Genomic DNA, 19390 nt, shown 5'->3' with positions numbered 1-19390 from the left:
GTCTTCCATCCACTTAGCACACATGGATTTACCTCATCCGATGTAATAAGTGGCCGGAAATTTTCATTTAAGGCACACGTTGCACCTAACACCATAACTAATGGTGTTTTTGCTACTATGCATAGTTCAGGGTGCTAAGTGCACCTAAGCCGTACTTCAAGGTGTTGTGGTCAATTTTGCCTATAAAGTTAAAAGGGGTTTTGGGTGATAAATTTCACTTTTCCAAAATACCCCTTTCATTTTCTTCTTTTTTATTTAAAAAAAAAACTACCATTTTTTTTCAAAAAAAAAAAAAAAAAACACCAAATATCCTTATTTTTACAAAAAAAAAAAAAAAAAAAAAAACCCTACCATCAATTTATTTATTTATTTTTTTTTTTTACAAAAGTTATATCCTACTTCCTCCGTTTTTTAATAGTTGCAACACACACTTTTTCACGGTATATAAGAAATATGGAGTTCATATGATATAATACACTTTAAAATGAGGTGTGTGGTTGTTAGGAGTGTAATTTAGTGGGTCATGTGCTTTAAATAAGGGAAATAGTGCTCCTTCCATCCCCAAAACATCGACCCTTTTGGCATAATTTTAGTCCCAAAATGATCGACCTATTTGCATTAAAATACCTACCAATTTACAACAATATTTGTGCAAAATTAGATTTCCCATATAAAATTTTGTTTTTTCATATATTTTTAATACTTTATCTCTCTACTTTTTTACAAACCCCATGTAAATTTATCTTTCCAATATGTTTTTATTTCTTTTTATTTAAGTTTCTTAATAACCGCGAAATCAACCCAAAAGGGTCGAAGTTTTGGGGACAGAGGGAGTACATCTTTTCCCTAAAATAACTTTCCATTTATAGTGTATTGCAAATATTGTGACATTTCCATTTTAGGAAAGTATTGCAAGTATTATAAAATGGAGGAAGTATTATCTAACCACCATGGTTTTTTCAACATATTTTTAAATAACATATATGTATATATTTTTTGTTTTTTTATCAATAATTTTTAAACCTATTTTTTATTTTATTTTATTAGAATAAGGAGAATAATATTTCAGGAAAAAATATAAAACAGAATTAGAGAATCGAGCATGACATATTTTTTTTATATTGCACACACATGCATCACTCGTGTCTCTAAGCTTGTAATAAGTGTTAATCAGTAATCACCTATAATGAAAGTGATTATTAGAGATTTGGAGGAAATATTCACATTCATGTACAATTTCAATTCAGACTCGAGATGAAAATTGAGCTTAATTACTCCACCTAGCAAATATTTACGTTCCTTGTTTAGAATTTTGTAGTTATTCACAATTTGAGGAAATATTCTTACTTTATTCTCAATACATAAGAAAAAAAACTTATTCATGTAGTTATTTGTATATATAATTTCATTGAGTGCTTAAAAAACTGGTAATGCTATATTAAAAATATATGTAATGAAAGATATATGTATTGATAAACGTGTAAAATCCAAATTAGAACCCAAAAAGGAAATAAAGAGATAATTTGTAATTGTTTTCCGTCGCTGTATAAAAAACGATTTTGATTTGTTGTGGAGCTTATTAATTTGTGTTTTACTTACATAATCCCATCAAATAAGCAATGACGATGATATAATTATAAACTTTTCTTGTTTCCCAAGGATGCACAATAAAAAAGGTACTTCCACCGCCTAATGCTTCTATATAAAGGAACCCAAGTTTCACAATGAGAGACAACAAACCAACATAAGTACTACTATTACTTAATACTACTTGCTATACCCTCATCATTTACAATTCCAACTTTCTAAACATTTAGCAAGCATGGATCTTTCTAAAGTTTTCATCATCTTCTCTCTCCTTGTTTCTTTCTCGTCCGCCACTAGCGTCATTGACTTCTGTGTGGCGGACTTCAACTTCCCTGTTACACCAGCAGGATATCCTTGTAGGAATCCTGCTAACCTAACCGTGGATGACTTTGTTTTCTCTGGTTTAGGTATTGCAGGCAACACAACAAACATCTTCAATGTCGGCCTTACTGAAGCATTTGACAACACTTTCCCGGCTCTGAATGGTCTAGGGTTATCCATGGCGAGGTTAGACATAGGAGTGGGTGGAGTTGTTCCGATTCACTCACATAGAGTATCAGAAGTTATCTTAGTCATTGAAGGAACAATAATTGCTGGCTTTATAGGCTCAGATAACACCGCGTACTTCAAAACATTGAACAAGGGGGATATTATGATCTTCCCACATACATTACTTCACTTCCAAGTTAACGTGGGTGATGTTCCTGCTCTTGCATTCGTTAGCTTGAACAGCGCAAATCCTGGTTTCCAGTTTACTACTACTTCTTTGGCAGCAAATGACTTACCAACTGAAATAATTCGGAAGATCACTTTGCTTGATGCTGCACAAGTCCAAAAGCTGAAGAGAATATTTGGTGGAACAAATTAAAATAAGTAAATAAAATAATAACATACACATATACATTAATATGCCACATGATCTTGATTGTTAACATTTTCACGTGTAATTTATAAAATATGTATTGTAAAATAGAATAACATGTACAATAATATGGAGTATCATATTACTTGTACTAGTTCTTTTCAACACTAGCTATCAATTTAATACATTATGCATGTATCGTTTGATTCTGTATTATGAATATATATTGATACTCGGATGTCCTACAAGTTAAGAATGCTAGAACGCGTAGTTCTTTCTCATTCTGTCGATTCAAGTTTTGTCGTTAATTAGTTATATAGGTATAAAACCCTAATTTTTTGAAGAGAATTAATGTTACAAAATCCAATGCTTCTTCTGAATATGATGTACATTTTCACAATAGAGAACATAATCATATACTTCGTATAATTGTTTTCTTTTACATGACATATTCTACAAGTTGAAGTCCACACCATCTAGACTAAGCTATAAAAGTCCAATACCATTATATTACTGAATAATTGTGAATGTAATTATGTGAATTATATTCACTTTTATTTTATCATAAAATGATATAAGCATAAAACTACTCGTTTACTCTTAAGATATATTAGTGGCTGTGAAATAATATGAGTACTAAATTACAACTTAAACACACAAAGTCGTGATACCTTCAAAAGTGACGATCAACTCTCATGAAAGGGTAACATTATTATTTTATGCTAGAGGCTTTTTTACTTACCCAAAATTTACAAAGAGAAATCCAAAAGTTAATGACTTAGTGGCTATGCAATCTTCTCTCAGCTCCTGAAAATGTAGCGGCTTTTAAAAATCAAATTTGACATTATTGTGTTTAATAAGTTCTACAATAATCACACCATTCGTTGCGTCATTTTATTGTATAAAGATTGCACTTTTTTTTTCTTTTTTTTTTTTTTTTTTTGGTGCACTAGATGTTACTTTTGCACTATCAATATACTCGTATTGCATAAAATAGATACAATTATTATGACGTTCATGATTGTAACCAAATGTTAGTGTAAATGGCTTTAAAACTTTGAACTCAAATTAAAGGATATTGGTCAAATGAAGATAATTTTATTTATATTTCAGACAACTTTTTAAAAATCAATGACAAATGGACACACTGTTTAAAAAATAAAATATCTTCAAATTGTAGTAAGACCGATGAATTATAAATAACTTGCACTCAAAGAAATACGAACTGTTTATAATAATGTAAAATTACAAAAAATAACCTAAGTTATTACATAACAAGACAACGTGGAGAGTACATTCGAGTATGAGATTCGTTTAATCATGAAAGTCGTTAAGAAGCTAACTAGTTTGCAGTCTCATTAGAAAAATATGTATATTAATAGGGAATTAGATTGAATCCAAAGAATCTAGTCACAAACTTTCAATAGTTCAATGTACAAGTATATTTAAATAACAAGATTATCCCATTGATTATTCAGAGCTGAAAGTTGTTAAGAAAATTACATGCTCTAAAATTTATAAATTACTCCCTCTGTTTTTTTTTTTTTTTAGTTGCATCAGTTTGACCGACACATTTGTCGAGATGCAACTTTGACCATTAATATTTTTAATTGTTAATTAGTAAAAGTTATAACAAAATTTTATTTTGAAACTAGACATTATGACGAATCTAATGATACATTATATAATAACATATATTTATTTTATAGAGGTAAAAAAAATTAAGTCAATTATGGTATGTGAATAGTGCAAAAATCAAATTGATGCATTTAAAAAAAAACAGAGGGAGTACTTAACAAGGTTCCCTATCTACTGTGTCATTTTTTAAAAAATGACACCATAATATGATGACGTGTCTTGTTATGATTGGTCAATTTTTGACTTATTTTTAAAAGCCTAAATTTACTATACATGTATGTATAATTGTAAATATATGTATTTTTTTTAAAGAATACGTAATTAATTTTTTGTTTTTAAAATCTATTTTTATCTTTCTAAAATCATTTTCGAAAAGTAAATTATAATTAAAATTTAGAAAATAAAAAAAGCATCATTGTTCATGATTGTTCTTCATTCATGATCTAAATTAACCACCCAAAAATCTTGTATAATCTATTCGCAACTTAGACGTAAAAATTTCGTCCAAACATCGAATTTATTGGGTTTCGAATATGCTCCCATGAACCATATACGAATTTCGTTTTAGGGTTCGATTGATAATTTTGATTTATGTAAAAATCAAGTTGTTTGAAAGTTTTGAGGATGAAAATAGCATTAGGAGCGTGTATTATGATGATTTAAAGCACGGATATTTCAATTTTTATGAAGATCATATCAATGGATAACGAGGGTGTACTCTGCAATTTAGAGTTAATTTTTTTTTTTAGGAAAAATTGTCAAAAATAATACAAACTTTGAGCGGTCTGCTAAAAACAAGTCAATCTTTTAATTATTTCTAAATAATACAAACTTTGAGGGATACCCGCTTTAAACAAGTTATTTTACCTACGACTTATTTAGCCGGTTAATTTTTTTATTTATCTTGTAAAGTTATTTAATAGTTTTATAAAAATAATACAATGTCACGTGTTCCAAATAACCTGTTCATGAGGTAACTAATCGGTTTTAACGTGTTTAAAGTGGATACCCTCAAAGTTTGTATTATTCAAAAATAATTAAAAATTTGACTTGTTTTTGGCGGATTGTTCAAAGTTTGTATTATTTTTGACAAATTTTTTTTTCACAAACTTGTTTGATCCAGAATCGATATCTGCATTTTTTTAATTTGTTTGTGGTTAGGTAATTACATGTACTGAGTTAGGTCATTACCTGTTTTTATTTAGGTCATTACCTAACCCACAAACAAGTTCGTGAAAACTTAATTATATTTATTGGATCAAATAGGGGTTGGCGGGTTGCGAACAAAAAATAAATGCGACCACTTCATCTTCAAGACACTTGATACTCCATGTTCTTTGACAAAATTGCACAATTTGAGTTCACATAAATCAGATTTTCAAACCATTCAAAGTGGAATTCGTCCTTTGCAAATTCTTATAAATGAGATTGTTGCTGAGATTTTTTTATGAACAAAAACCTAAAATAAAAAATTGCAAAAAGCAAAAAGCAAAAACACATTTTGTTTTTGAATTTTTATCTCGATTTTAGTTCGGATTTACAAATTTATGAACAACTAACATTGATTATGGGAATGGGGAGCTAAACTATGACGTGATTGATGAATAATGATGAACAATATGAACAATGATGAACAATTTTAATTTTTTGAATTTTAATTATAATTATAAATTCGAAAATTAATTAATATTATAAAAATAGACTTTCATAATTTATAATTATGTATTTCTTAAAAATTTACATGTATTAAAAAGAATACATACAAAAATAAAATTTTAATACATTATGGACATTAAAAATAATTCAAAATGAAAATAAAAATACTAAATACAGGCCAATCAGATTTCACCACATCAGCAAATTGTGGTGTCATTTTTAAAGAATGGCATTGTAGAATTTTTAGTTTTAAAAAGATTACCCAATAGTTAAGATTGTTTTAGGCTCATCAATAGTTTGGATTTCAGAGATTTTGTTTGATAAAACGGACATGAGTCTAATTGAAATATGTAAGTAGTATTGTATGTCAAGAGTAATATCTTCATAGATCATAGTCATCATACCAGTAAATTAACATTCTAGTTATTAGCCATTTTTTAAAAATAATTTTTCATGATATTTTTAAAAGCATATACGAAGTATATAACAATATTTATAATACAATTCTTCTGAAAATGAAATACAAAGTATATAATAATAATAATAATAATAATAATAATAATAATAATAATAATAATAATAATAATAATAATGGTATTCTACAAATTAAATACACTGTACTCAGCATAATGTTAAATATTAATGTATATTTGAAATTTGAGACGTTTGAAGCGCAAAGCTAAGCCGTATGAAAATTCAAAGTTTGAACGTAGTAAGTTCATGTAGATCTACACATAATCCAGTTGAAAAAGCTTAGATTATGTAGAACAAGTATCACCTTTTTAACCATTCAAATCATTCACTAGAGAGTATAAGCTAGGAATAGGTAAACTCGTATAAAATTAGCAATTTTATCAACAACCTTTTATATTACTTTTGATAAAAAATACAAGTACCTTTTTTCTTTGTTAACTTCGAAGGCCATGTCCATCACCAGCTATTGCAACGGTTGAAGTGAACCATAAATGAAAAAAAAAGGACAAATTAAGTAATTTTGTTATCTTCATCCACTTTTTATGAAAATATTTCCTTGGTTTAAAATATATTTTTATGGATTTACGATATATAAAATGATTCTAGGCCTATTTTCCTTCATTTTTTGTTGGAATAATCAAACCATTTGTCAATAGTCAAATTATTTTAAAAAAAATATTTTTTAGATCAACCCCAAAATTAAATTAATTAATAGTTTGGCTTTGTTACTCTACCATTACTTTCATCCAAGCTAAGATTGTATGTGGCAGCTTACATTGATTTCGAGTATCCACGTTAACAACGACGATGACGAGGAATATGACATTAACTCATTTATATATTAATTAAAACAAGTGATTAGCGAATAATTCCACCTTTCAAATGTTATAAATACAAAGACAATATCACAACTACATGAAACACAACATAGTTAGACATACAATAATTTATTCTAGCATACATTTCAAAATTGTTCCAAACATGGATGCTCATAAAATAATCTTCCTTTTCATTTTTCTACTTGTTACTCTCTCATCATCTACCACAAGTGTCGTCGATTTTTGTGTAGCAGATTTCAATTATCCCGATGGCCCAGCTGGATTTCCTTGTAAGAATCTCGCTAATGTTACTGTGGATGACTTTGTTTTCTCTGGTCTAAGTGTTCCAGGTAACACAACAAATATTGTCAATGCTTCTGCATTCCTAGCAATTGATGTTACATTTCCTGGCCTAAATGGTCTAGGCCTTTCGATGGCAAGATTAGACTTTGGCGTGGGTGGAGTTATTCCAATTCATGCACATAGGGTATCAGAGGTTATCCTTGTAGTCGAGGGTACAATAATTGCTGGATTTATAGGGTCGGATAACACTGCTTACTACAAAACATTGAATAAGGGGGATATTATGATCTTTCCACATTCATTACTTCACTTCCAAGTAAACGTTGGTGATTCGCCTGCTCTTGCGTTTGTTAGCTTAAACAGCGCCAACCCTGGCTTCCAAACCACAACTGTTGCTCTAGCTGCAAATGATCTTCCTACTGATATAATTCAAAAGATCACTTTGTTGGATGCTGAGCAAGTGAGAAAGTTGAAATCAATCTTTGGTGGCACTAATTAATGCTATGTTGCAATGATATATGTGTTTTATAAAAATTTACCTCTACGTAATAAAAGATGATATGCAATGTATTTTATTTTCAAAAACTTAATATATTTATAAATTAAGTTTATCCGTTTATCCGTGTACATGAACACACACGAGTGCCATTGTAAAATTGAATAACATGTACTTTTTTTTTTCTTTAGGTTTTTGTATTAAGTTTTTATTTAAACCCAAAAAGCTTGAGATTATATGTTCGAAATTTATAATGATTATGTTTGAGTTCTTTTATCGTTTTATATGCGAGTTTTTATCATTATATACATTAATTTCGAAATGAAAAAATTAAGAAAATTACCTATTTTGAAAATTCATTAATGTGAATCTAATAAAACCTCATTTGATGTTTTTTTTTTCCTTTGAACTAGCGTACATATAAGATCAAAATTTAGGTAATTATAAAATTAAATAACTTATCTAGATCTAATTAAAAAAAGAGTTTAAAATTCAAAAATTAAGTTCAAATCAAATCTAATAATTAAAAAAAGTTGATTTAAACATAGCCTAATTTTGTAATATCATATTATATCATCTATATGACGAGAGACTGTCTAATAAAAAAAAGCCCTACTTCAGTTAGGCGAAGCCCAATACAACTTACTTCTAACATTACTTAATCTCGACAAATGAAAAAATTCCTAGCAGCCAATTAGGCCATGTTCACTTCTCCTTATTTTTGCCGAACTAATTTTATTTTTAGTTAATTGAATTTATTTTTGATCATATTATTTACCATTAAAATAATATAATAGTGCCTATTTTATAATGTGAAAATATAAACTACGATCATATTATTTACCGGAGAGTGAGGGATAGCTCAAGCGGTTAGAGCTCCCCTCACGATTTCAAGTGATCCTGGGATTAATTCTCATCACCTGCCCTTGTGGCTCTCTAAACACCAAAAATTATATTATTTACCATTAAAATAATATAATGGTCATATTGAAAACAATCAATTGTAAGGAATATTTGCCTGATGATAATCGAACTTCACACCTCAAGGATGCGAGGCCACCTTTGGCCCACTGCTCTAAGAGGTGTTTCTCTTATTTTTTTGTTAGTATTATATAAATTAAAGAATATATTTCTTAACAAATCTATCATATCAAGCTAGTGAAGTTACGTAAAAACATACATTTGGTGACTTTTATTACTCCAAATAAGCACACGTATGTACGAAGTATGTTGTTACCCCAACATTTATGAGTCTTATAATTGTTGTAAGATTTGTGGGTCTACACAACTTAGTTGAACCATGTGTTAGCTGTGTAAATATCAATTAAGAATGGAGTTAACCAAGTAAAGTACTACCTCCGATTTTTTTTAGTTGTAACTTTAATATTTTATATCTCATAAATAATACCCCAAACTTGCAACTAATAAAAATCGAAGATAGTAATAAAAACATTGGTTAGGATGGTTATCAAGTAGTACTTGGTTAACCAGATCGTGTTAACCTGTGCGAGATTTTGATTTTGTCTTCCCCATATCATCAAATTTTTTTTACAAAAAATAATCATTCGTCAAAAGAATTTATTTATTACGGTAGCTTGTTGCCAAATTAGACACTTCGTGAGTAAATTTATAGAAGTTTCTTTTGCGTTCAAAATTCCGTTACGCTAATTAATTAGTTGATCCTTTAAAGGGATTAAATACTGAGCAAAGAATTGTGAACATAAAGAAAAAGCAAGAAAGTAAATCCGGGGGTTAAACTTTGAAAATAATGTATATATGATTTCATAAAGTTCTCAGAAGATGTTAATAGGACTTTAATCTTTATTCCCACGTAAGTCATGATCCCATGCATTAAGAATTTTATGATTATGAAATTTCTACGAGGTTGTATTAGTACGTGCACATTCTATATATAGGGACAATGTAAAAGACACTAACACATTAACCAAAACATATCTTCATTCATAAGATTCATTCCCACTCTATCTTATATCTCTAACTTCCCTCAAACATGGATGCTCTCAAAGTTATCTTTCTCTTAGCTCTCCTCGCCCCTTTCTCTTATGCGACATTAGTTGTTGATTATTGTGTTGCGGATTTCAATCATCCAGTTGGTCCAGCAGGATACCCTTGTAAAAATCCTGCTAGCCTTACAGCAGATGACTTTGTTTTCTCTGGTTTGCGTAATCCAAGTAACATAACTAACACAGCTAATCAGCTTTTCAATCTTGATTCCGCTTTTGCTGTAGATGTAACATTCCCAGCCTTGAATGGTCTAGGCCTTTCCATGGGACGTCTAGACTTCGGTGTTCGTGGAGCTGTCCCAATTCATTCACACAGAGTGTCAGAACTTATCCTTGTATCCGAGGGAACAATAGTTGCTGGTTTTATAGACACAAATGGCACTGCATTCTACAAAACATTACATAAGGGGGATATCATGATCTTTCCACCTACATTACTTCATTTCCAAGTTAATGTCGGGAAAATTCCTGCTCTTGCATTTGTAACCTTAAACAGCCCGAGTCCTGGCTTCGAAATCACTACTCCTTCTCTAGGTGCAAATGACCTTCCTACTGAATTGGTTAAGAAGATGACTTTGTTGGATGCTATACAGGTGAAGAAGTTGAAGAAACTCTTTGGTGGCACTAACTAATTCTCCGATTCTACTACGTGCATGGTATTTCAGCTACCATGGTATTCTACTACAAATCATTTTTTTTCGTGTACGTAATAATTATTTCCGTTTCTTAATGAGAAATCATTATGTGTAATGGTATACATGAATAATTCAATCACCTGATTGCCCATCTAATTATTGTTGATAATTATGCTTAATGTGTAAAATGAGGCATTATTTATTTGCTAATTCGTCTAAGCTGAGCACATTTAAAATATGAACAAATTTATCTAATTAAACTCTCCGTCTTTTTACTTTATATTTAAACTGCAGACTTGCATAGAAAAATTAATACTTCAATATAAATCACCCAACAACACTAATAATTCCAAAGGATTCAACCAAAATAAAGTTTTTCACTTTCCAAACAAACATAAATTTTAACCATTTAATTAGAGATGAGCAAATATATATATAAATTTTTTATGTTCCTAACTATAACAAAATTTGCTCGTTTAAGCCAAATGAACAAATTGTCTCTTTCTAGATAAATCCAGTTGTATCACTGTATGGTGCATGATCTGAGTTTCATTTACTCTCACCCCAAAAATATATCCGCAAATTGGCCTGGAATCTCAATGCCCTCCCTACATTTAAAAGGTGTTTATATTTTCTCTCAACCCGGCCATTTTGTTGGGGAGTCCCAACACATGGTGTTTGAAATAAGATGCCAGTTGCAGTAAAGAAATCACGCAAACAATTCAAGTCGGTGCGATTATCACTTTGAACAACTTTAATTGTTTGAGAAAATTGTCTATCGACCATTGCCATAAAAGACATAAACATACATAAAACCTCCGTTTTATCAATTAGCAAATAAATCCAAACAGCACGAGAGAAATCATCAACTATTGTCAAAAAATATCGAGCACCACAAGATGATGCATGTCTATAAGGGCCCTATAAATCACAATGTACTTTTTCAAAAATTCTAGATGCTTTATTCTCACTCAAAGAAAAACTATCTCTAGGGTGTTTTGTAACACCCCCAAATCTCCCTCTACGGAAATACCAGTATAATACGTATAATTATGTCGTAGAGATAGACTTGGGCGTATTACCGCCGCATGATTACACAAGGCTACTCAAATAATTAACTCAATAACAAAACTCGCAGCGGAAACTCAACTTTCTTTTATTAATACTTATAAAAATAGTAATGTTGTTATGAATACTCAAAATAAAGACAAGACCAACATTCCTAAATTAGGTGAAGCAAATCCCAGGACTCCCATATGCTCATTCATGAGTCCACCTGAAAATAGTCAACACTGCTTACCATTATGGTAAACAAGGCGAACCAAAACAAATAAGAAATACAGATTAGCAACTTATGCTAAGTACGATAAGTGCAAGATAATGTAAACTCAATTTATTTGCAAACATGCTTTAAAAATTAATTCCAATAATTAATCCAATAAATTCCAAACTCATTATTCCAAAACCGATTCCAATGATTCAATATTCAAAATAATAGTTAATAAACCAATTCCTTTATTAAGAACCAATTTCTTTTAATCCAATTCCTCACCCAAGTGTGCACACCCCCCAAGTTACTCTCCTTATATTACAAGGCTATTCTTGAGGAAAGACCGGGTCATACAAAGTCCAAGGCCTTATCAATAAACCAAATCCGCATAGTGGGATTGCCAACATGCTTATAAAGCATTAATAATAATAATTCAATGGTTCAATAAATCCTTTTAATATCCAATAAATTCCAATATAATTCAAACTCCTTTTTAATAATTCCACATACTTTCAAAATCAAAACCTTTTAAATAGATACTTGAGAATAAAATCTTATATTAATAACTTTTCAAAATCAATAACTCTTCCTTGAAAAACCTTTTATTTAATTCAACAAACATTTTAAAATCAATTCCTTTATTTAAACACGATAAGTAATTTAAACCATTCAAAACATGATTTAAAAATCAATCATTCAAAATACTTTTATTAAAACAAATTAAATATTTAAATCAATACCTCCAAACATAATTCAAATCAATTTAATTCAATCACCAATAAAATCATATAAAACATGTTATTCAAACCAATCACTTTCAAAGGTATCTAGCCACCTAAACGTACCTTGATCCTTGATAGAAAAACCACACAAAACGAACCTCAAGAACTTTGATTCCGAATATCAATCAACACTTCGCACTTTCAAAGTTCAATCACGAATACACCTTGCAAATAACATAACCATTAGGTTATCACAACATAAACTCAAATCTAATGTGCATGGACTATAAAATTCTTTTAAAATAATACTTTAATATAAAATTATAGCTTTGAAATAGATATTTGTATTTTAGAAAACTAACCATGAAGAAGATAAAGGAATAGGATTAAAGAGAATTGAATTTTCGTTGGAAAGAATAGGCAGAACTTGCAGAGGTCATAACTCCTTCAATACAACTCCGAATTGGGTGATTCTTGAGCCTAAAATCAAGGATTATTCGAGAGGAACAATCTTCTTTGAATCGTCAATACCCCAAAAACTGACCAGAAGTGCCCGAAAACTGGGTTCAAAGATAAACGGGATGATTTGTGTAAAAAGAGGAGAAGAAAAGTATGAAAAGGTTTAGGGAAAAGAAGAAGAAGAGAGAAGAAGAGAATTGGGTTTTTGGTGTGAAGAATATGAGAGGTATGAAGGGGTATTTATAGGCTCATGAATGAGGAAATTATGGTAGGAGAATGTAGGATGAATTATGGTAAAAAGAATTAAGGAATTACTTGGAGAAGTGAATAAGGAAATATGGAAACTTTTGATATTAAGGTGATTAAGAATAATAGAATTTAGGAAAGTGTGTTTGTCATGAAAATAATATGGCAAAAGAGATTACTTAGGGAATAATCAAAGATGAAATAAGGTAGGAAAATAAGATGATCAACTCTTTATGAGATGGAAAAATAAAATTAAGGTTTTTGCAACCGCCACAAACGGTCGCAAAAATAGCAAAAACGGTCGCAAAAAACGATTGCAACCGTCAACGGTCACAAAGCGATGGTCGCAATTTCCATGGTCGCAAAAAAACAAATTTAATACCGGTTGACGGTCGCAAAATTAATGTGACCGTTTATTCTATTTTCAACGACAAGTACTAAGACGGTCGCAAATATAAAAAATTGCGACCGGTAGAGCTGCGGTTGCAAACATCGGTATTTGCGACGGCTATAGGCGGTCGCTAATTAATTACAAAAAAATAAAAAAAACAGAAACAAATGCAACCTAGCCTGCATTCACACCGTACCCACGCACGACCACTGCCAACCTCCCAAAACAACCTCTACCCACGCACCACCACTGCCAACATCCAACCCAAAACCACCTCTACCCATGCACCACCACCGCCAATCTTAACCCAAACAACCAGAAACTAAACCAAAATACAAAATTTAAATCAAAAATAACAATAAAAACCCCACAAAATTACCCACCAAAAACAAACCACAAAATCAAACCCAAAATCAAAATTAGAAAAAATCAAACCCAAAATCAAAATGAAAATAAAACTGAAATTTAACAAAAATAAAACCCAAAAATTAACAAAAAATCAAAACGAAAATTAAACCCAAAACGAACATAAATAAAAAAATTATCAAACATTCGAACATGAAAATTCGAAAAAAAAAATTAAACCAAATTCGAAAAAATCAAACAAGAAAAAAATATAAAAACGAAAACATACCTCAAACCCAGAATAGACTTTGAATTTCACCTCGAATTTGGTTTATAAGGCCAAATTCGACCATGAAAAGTCTAGATCTAGCCTTTTCATGGTAGCCTTTTCCTGGTCGAATTTGACCCTAAAAACCATTAACTTGTTTAAGCATGAGCTTGTGATGGTGGAGATCGTGGCGGTGCAGTGGGCTCGTGCTTGTGACGGTGGTGGTAATGGAGGTGACGGTTGAAGGTTGGTGTTGATGACGGAATTCACAAAGCTTCGTAGTGCAATTTTTAACCTAGTTCTTTGAATTTTGTCTCATTTGCGGCAATTAAAGTCAGAGAATAAATGAAGGAGAGAAGGAAAAATGGAGGAGATAAAGAAAAAATGGAGAAGAGGAAGGATGATGGAGGGACGCGAAGAGAGGAGAGAGAAAGGAGAAAGAAAGAGAAGAGAGAGAAATGAAAAAGAAAGAAAATGGCTGAATTGAAATATTATTAGGGTTAGGGGTGAGTGGGATCCTTTTTTATACCACCTTTTTCTTAAAAAAAAAAAAACTAATTACGACCGCCTCAAAAACGGTCGCAAATTACGACTGTTTCTATAACGGTCGTAATGGTCGCAATTTGTGACCGTTTTTGGCGGTTGCAATAGAACTTTTTTATTTAGAATTATTTTTAACATGTATATTATTTTAAAAAAAAAATTAAATACCTTTGCGACTGTTAAATAGCCTAAAAACGGTCGCAAATATTATATTTTGTGACCGTTTTAATGACGATCGTAAAAAAACGGTCGCAATTTGACCGAATTTTAGTAGTGAAGAGATTTTGAGGAGATAATTGAAAATACAATTTACCAAAATAAATCACCCAAAAATCCATCATGGTGGCCGAAAATTTGAGCTTTCCTAAGCTCATATTTTCATACCTCCCTTTAGATATTTAGGGAATTAATTTGCTAGTTTTAAGGAATTAAAAATAATTGTGTAAATAATATTTATTGTATAAAATAACTAATTAAGAAAATACCAATTATTCACTAAATAAATTCACTAAGAAAATCAGATTTCTACACTTAGAAAATCCAAAAATCATAGCTTATTATTTAGGAAATTAGGACCTCCGAATTAAACAATTAAAATATAATTTTGATTAGTTAAAATATCCGAAATATATATAAATAATCCGGTTTTTAAAATAAAATAAATGGATAATAAATCTTATCCGAAATCCAAAAATAATAATTGAGTTTTTAAAACTTTTGGTGCCAAAATTCAAATATCATTTTGGCTCCAAAATTCAAATAGTAAAATAAATTACTAAACTACCCTTTTTAAGAGAATTCTAATTAATTAAATAATTAGAAATACGTTTCAAAAATACGGGATATTACATGTTTAGCAGAAAACAGACTTCGCATGCTTTATTTAAACTACCCTTACAATTATGAACGGGAGGAAGGAGTTTGACCACTTTTTCTGACGGATGACCCATATGCTTGTGCCATAGTTCTAACGTCGCCGAAGAATCAAAGATAGCCACATGTTGTACTGATGCCCGTCCATCGAAGTAAAACAGTCCATCTTGCCTAACACTCGTTCCAATCAGCTCCCTCAACTGGTTCTATATAACACACATATTAGAAGTAAATTGGACAGTAAAATTTGTATCATCGATCAATTGTGATACCGAAATTAAATTGCACATAAATCAGGGACAAATAACACATGATTAAGAACAATTTTGGAAGATAGGCGAACCGAGCCTTCGTGGCATTAACAGTTTTGCCATTCGGGAGACCCACCAAACAATGTAAGATGTGATGTGTATCGAATAGCCATCTGTTATCACATGTAACATGTCGAGAGGCACTTGTGTCAACGATCTATAAGTCATTGTCAAACTCACCATTTAAACGGTCATCGGGAATATTTGTGTTACCAACAAAACCGGCAATTGCTTTCCATTGTTCGATTGTGAATGTTTGAGAGGAACCACCCACGTTGCTGTTATTGGAAGCCCCGGCTGATGTTGCCTGAGCTGGATTACGGCCTCTAGAGCTCGACTGCTGTGGCTTGCCACGTTTAGAGGGGTTTTGCCACCAGTCAGGATACCCTTTTAATTCAAAGCAATCAGCGACCATGTGCCCTGTCTTCGTGTAGTGGGTGTGAACAAGACTTGACTTATCAGGTTTATCATCAGAGGCTGCTGTCCTCAGCTTCCCTGTACTTGTTCGAAGGGAAAACCCCACGGCCTCAGGTTGCTGCTTATCGGGAATTTGTTTGGCAAGCTGTACTCTCTCATCTTGCGCCACCAACTGATATGCCCGATCAAGAGTCGGCATTGGATCTTGGGACAAGATGTTAGTTCGAGTCTGCATATAATAATCGATGCACAATCCCATCAAGAACTTATGAAGACGAGTATTCTCACGCTGTTTCTCATGCTCCACCCCTGCTGTGCACTTCTTGCAACAAGCACATGTAATAATCGGCTCATGGTTGTTTAATTCTTCCCATAAAGCAGTCAATTTACCGAAGTAAGAGGCCACCAACATAGCCTTCGTCTGCTCACATTTCGCAATTGAAGCTTTCAATTGTTGAATCCGGGGACCAATAACTGTGGCAAACCGCATCTTAAGAGTGTCCCACAAACGTTTCGCATCTTTATATTTTGACAGAGTACTCTTGACCTCAGGGTCAATTGTGTTCATGAGCCACGAAATTAACATAGCATGGGTAGTGTTCCAATCGGTTTGAATACACGAAGGAGAAGGCGTGGTGATTGTTCCATCAAGAAAAACAAATTTACGTCGACCCTCCAACGCGATTTGAATGTCACCGACCCATTCATCGTAGCTTTCTCCAGGAAATCGAGTCGGAGTGATGAAATCTCCAGGACTGTCATGAGGACCTAGATAATAAGGGGATGTGATGTCAATTCGTGGCGGTGGCGGTGGTGGAGTATCATCACCAGCCATGGCAAAAGGTAATGTTTTTTATTTTTTTTTCTTTTTTTTTCGAATTAAAGACCCTAACTGTGCGACTGATACCATGATAAATTGTTTGGGCTTAAAGCTTGAGTCCTTTTTCTCATTCATGCCATCATATATAGAGTACTAGGTTTCCCTAAATTAAATAAGATAAAATCAAAAGATATGCTAATATTATCTTCTATCAAACGTAGGCTATATTTAAGGAAACTACTCTAACCAAAATATGTGGTAAAATATGATAATTATGCTAATGATCCTCCTTACATTCCTAACACATTTAGAACTACCATAAAATGATGCCGCAATACACAATTTTCTTTTTCTTTAGATAAAGTGTTAGAGAATATTGTCTTTAGATAAAGTGTTAGAGAATATGTGAATATTCTCCGTATATATTCTATATAGATAGAATATTCACAATTGTCCATTGTGCGATGCGTCCTTGATCTATTGTGACAACGCTTTTGCTGTTTATTTGTCTTGCAACCCGGTACAAAATCAGCGTATAAAACACAGGAGATGGACTTTCATTTTGTACGGACCAAGGTCGCTCTCGGCTAGGTCAAGGTACTTCGTGTTCCTTCCTCTTTCCAGTATGCAGATATCTTCACCAAGGGATTCCCGTGACAATTATTTCTTGATTTCAGCGTCCGGCCTCCTACCGCTCCAACTGAGGAGGACTGTTAGAGAATATGTGAATATTCTCTGTATATATTCAATATAGATATACTCTAGTGTAATTTAGTAATTATTGTATTCTCTCCGATTAGGTCTTGTACACACCTATATATATTTCGTTAATGAGAATAGTCCAATTAAGGAGAATTACACTATTCTACATAAAGGTAATCAACAGAACAACCTAAATTTTTAAAGAATACTAAGGCCCAAGATTTTTAGGATGGACCCATTAGACATTCATACAAAGTACCAAAATATTTACCTACTTTTAAAATCAAGAAGTATTCATATTTTTCAAATATTTACCTACTCTCAAATAATATATCTTCATTTTACCTAATTCAAAGAATCAAAGCTTAATAACCACGTAAAAGCCCATAACAAAATATTCGGAAAACTAGAAAGAAGTCACTAGAATTTCAATAATAACCAAACACCTTAAGTCAATTAAGGTTAATCAACAACCATTAATCATTTGTTTTTTTCTGAAAAAAACAACCATTAACCATAAATGCGTTGTTGTTTATACATAAGTGGAGTATTATGTACGTAACTTCTAACGTGACCATGCCGTTCTTTTGCCATGCATTTACTACGAAGTATTAATCTATTACCTTTTTTTCTTTTTTTGACAAAGATTTCATATAATGGAACAACAGAACAGGCTAAAGAACTAACTACAACAAGAAAACACAAGACGACCGAGGAACCTAAAAACAAAACAAAATTACGATTAAAAGGACCAGAAAAGTAAACGACCTTGACGAGCACGAACAACCAACCAGTGAGCAGGAGCAAACCAGTGATGAGGGACTTTACAAATCCAACTAAAATCGAATTGTAATAGAATGTCTCTAATAGCCCCCAACAGCCAAATACAAGAAATATCATCCGAGCAAGAACGACACAGCATGGAAATCAGAACTGTGCTATATCCATGTAGAGTAGGGGACACAAGAAACCCTTTCCCTTAGCATCCTAAAGAGCCCAAAAGCAATCCTGTAATTCTGACTGTAATCCAACCTGCTGCCGCCCCCGCAGTATGATCACGACCATAACAAGCACCATCAAGGACAATACAATAATCTGCGAGATCTGAAAGCGAACCATGTAAACACCCAAATGTAACAGTGGAAAGACAAAGGGACTAACACCATCGAGAAAACGAAACAAAGCTAGAGATCTTAGCAGCTTCCAAACAATGCAATTTCCACCCAAAAAATACGAAGAACTGATGCAGGAGACCAGACCGCTTGTTTAAAAATAACTTGGTTACGAGTTAGCTAAATCACCCAAAAAAGAGAGACCGCAATGACTAGACTATGCTAATTCCGAGAATTTCCATAAGCAGAGACCAGCTCTGCGAACCACATTGAGGAAACGAGTGAACTGACAAAGAAGTATGCTGGAGGGCTAAGGGACCAGTGGTCAAGAGATGAGAAATAACCGAACAATCCCGAAACAGATGCGAATTCTTCTCCAAGTGAGCATGACAAAGGACAAATACAGGATTTACTAGAA

General features: G+C 32.0%; 4 protein-coding genes across 4 annotated transcripts; 3 read left to right on the top strand and 1 right to left on the bottom strand.

Moving 5' to 3' along the window:
- The first annotated feature begins 1822 nt into the window (after positions 1–1822).
- Positions 1823–2464, top strand: LOC145578850 (auxin-binding protein ABP19a-like). Its single transcript, XM_081636148.1, has one exon. It carries the CDS (start codon positions 1823–1825, stop codon positions 2453–2455), a length of 633 nt encoding a protein of 210 aa, XP_081492274.1. The 3' UTR covers positions 2456–2464.
- A 4708-nt stretch (positions 2465–7172) lies between these two features.
- LOC145578849 (auxin-binding protein ABP19a-like) lies at positions 7173–7860 on the top strand. Its single transcript, XM_081636147.1, has one exon. The coding sequence runs from the start codon at positions 7199–7201 to the stop codon at positions 7835–7837; it is 639 nt and encodes a 212-aa protein (XP_081492273.1). The 5' UTR covers positions 7173–7198; the 3' UTR covers positions 7838–7860.
- A 1985-nt stretch (positions 7861–9845) lies between these two features.
- On the top strand, positions 9846–10524 carry LOC145578848 (auxin-binding protein ABP19a-like). Its single transcript, XM_081636146.1, has one exon. The coding sequence runs from the start codon at positions 9846–9848 to the stop codon at positions 10488–10490; it is 645 nt and encodes a 214-aa protein (XP_081492272.1). The 3' UTR covers positions 10491–10524.
- A 5554-nt stretch (positions 10525–16078) lies between these two features.
- Positions 16079–17173, bottom strand: LOC145577748 (uncharacterized). The gene has a single exon (XM_081635203.1). The coding sequence runs from the start codon at positions 17171–17173 to the stop codon at positions 16079–16081; it is 1095 nt and encodes a 364-aa protein (XP_081491329.1).
- Positions 17174–19390: the final 2217 nt, after the last annotated feature.

Source organism: Chenopodium album, chromosome 14, assembly GCF_948465745.1.
Source record: "Chenopodium album chromosome 14, dcCheAlbu1.1, whole genome shotgun sequence".
Classification (NCBI taxonomy): domain Eukaryota; kingdom Viridiplantae; phylum Streptophyta; class Magnoliopsida; order Caryophyllales; family Amaranthaceae; genus Chenopodium; species Chenopodium album.
The sequence above is the reverse complement of the archived record's forward strand: the minus strand, read 5'-3'. Positions and strand labels throughout refer to the sequence as shown.

Excerpts from the sequence above, each read along its gene's own strand:
- LOC145578850 (XM_081636148.1), top strand. The coding sequence starts at position 1,823 with ATGGATCTTTCTAAAGTTTTCATCATCTTCTCTCTCCTTGTTTCTTTC.
- LOC145578849 (XM_081636147.1), top strand. The coding sequence starts at position 7,199 with ATGGATGCTCATAAAATAATCTTCCTTTTCATTTTTCTACTTGTTACT.
- LOC145578848 (XM_081636146.1), top strand. The coding sequence starts at position 9,846 with ATGGATGCTCTCAAAGTTATCTTTCTCTTAGCTCTCCTCGCCCCTTTC.
- LOC145577748 (XM_081635203.1), bottom strand. The coding sequence starts at position 17,173 with ATGGCTGGTGATGATACTCCACCACCGCCACCGCCACGAATTGACATC.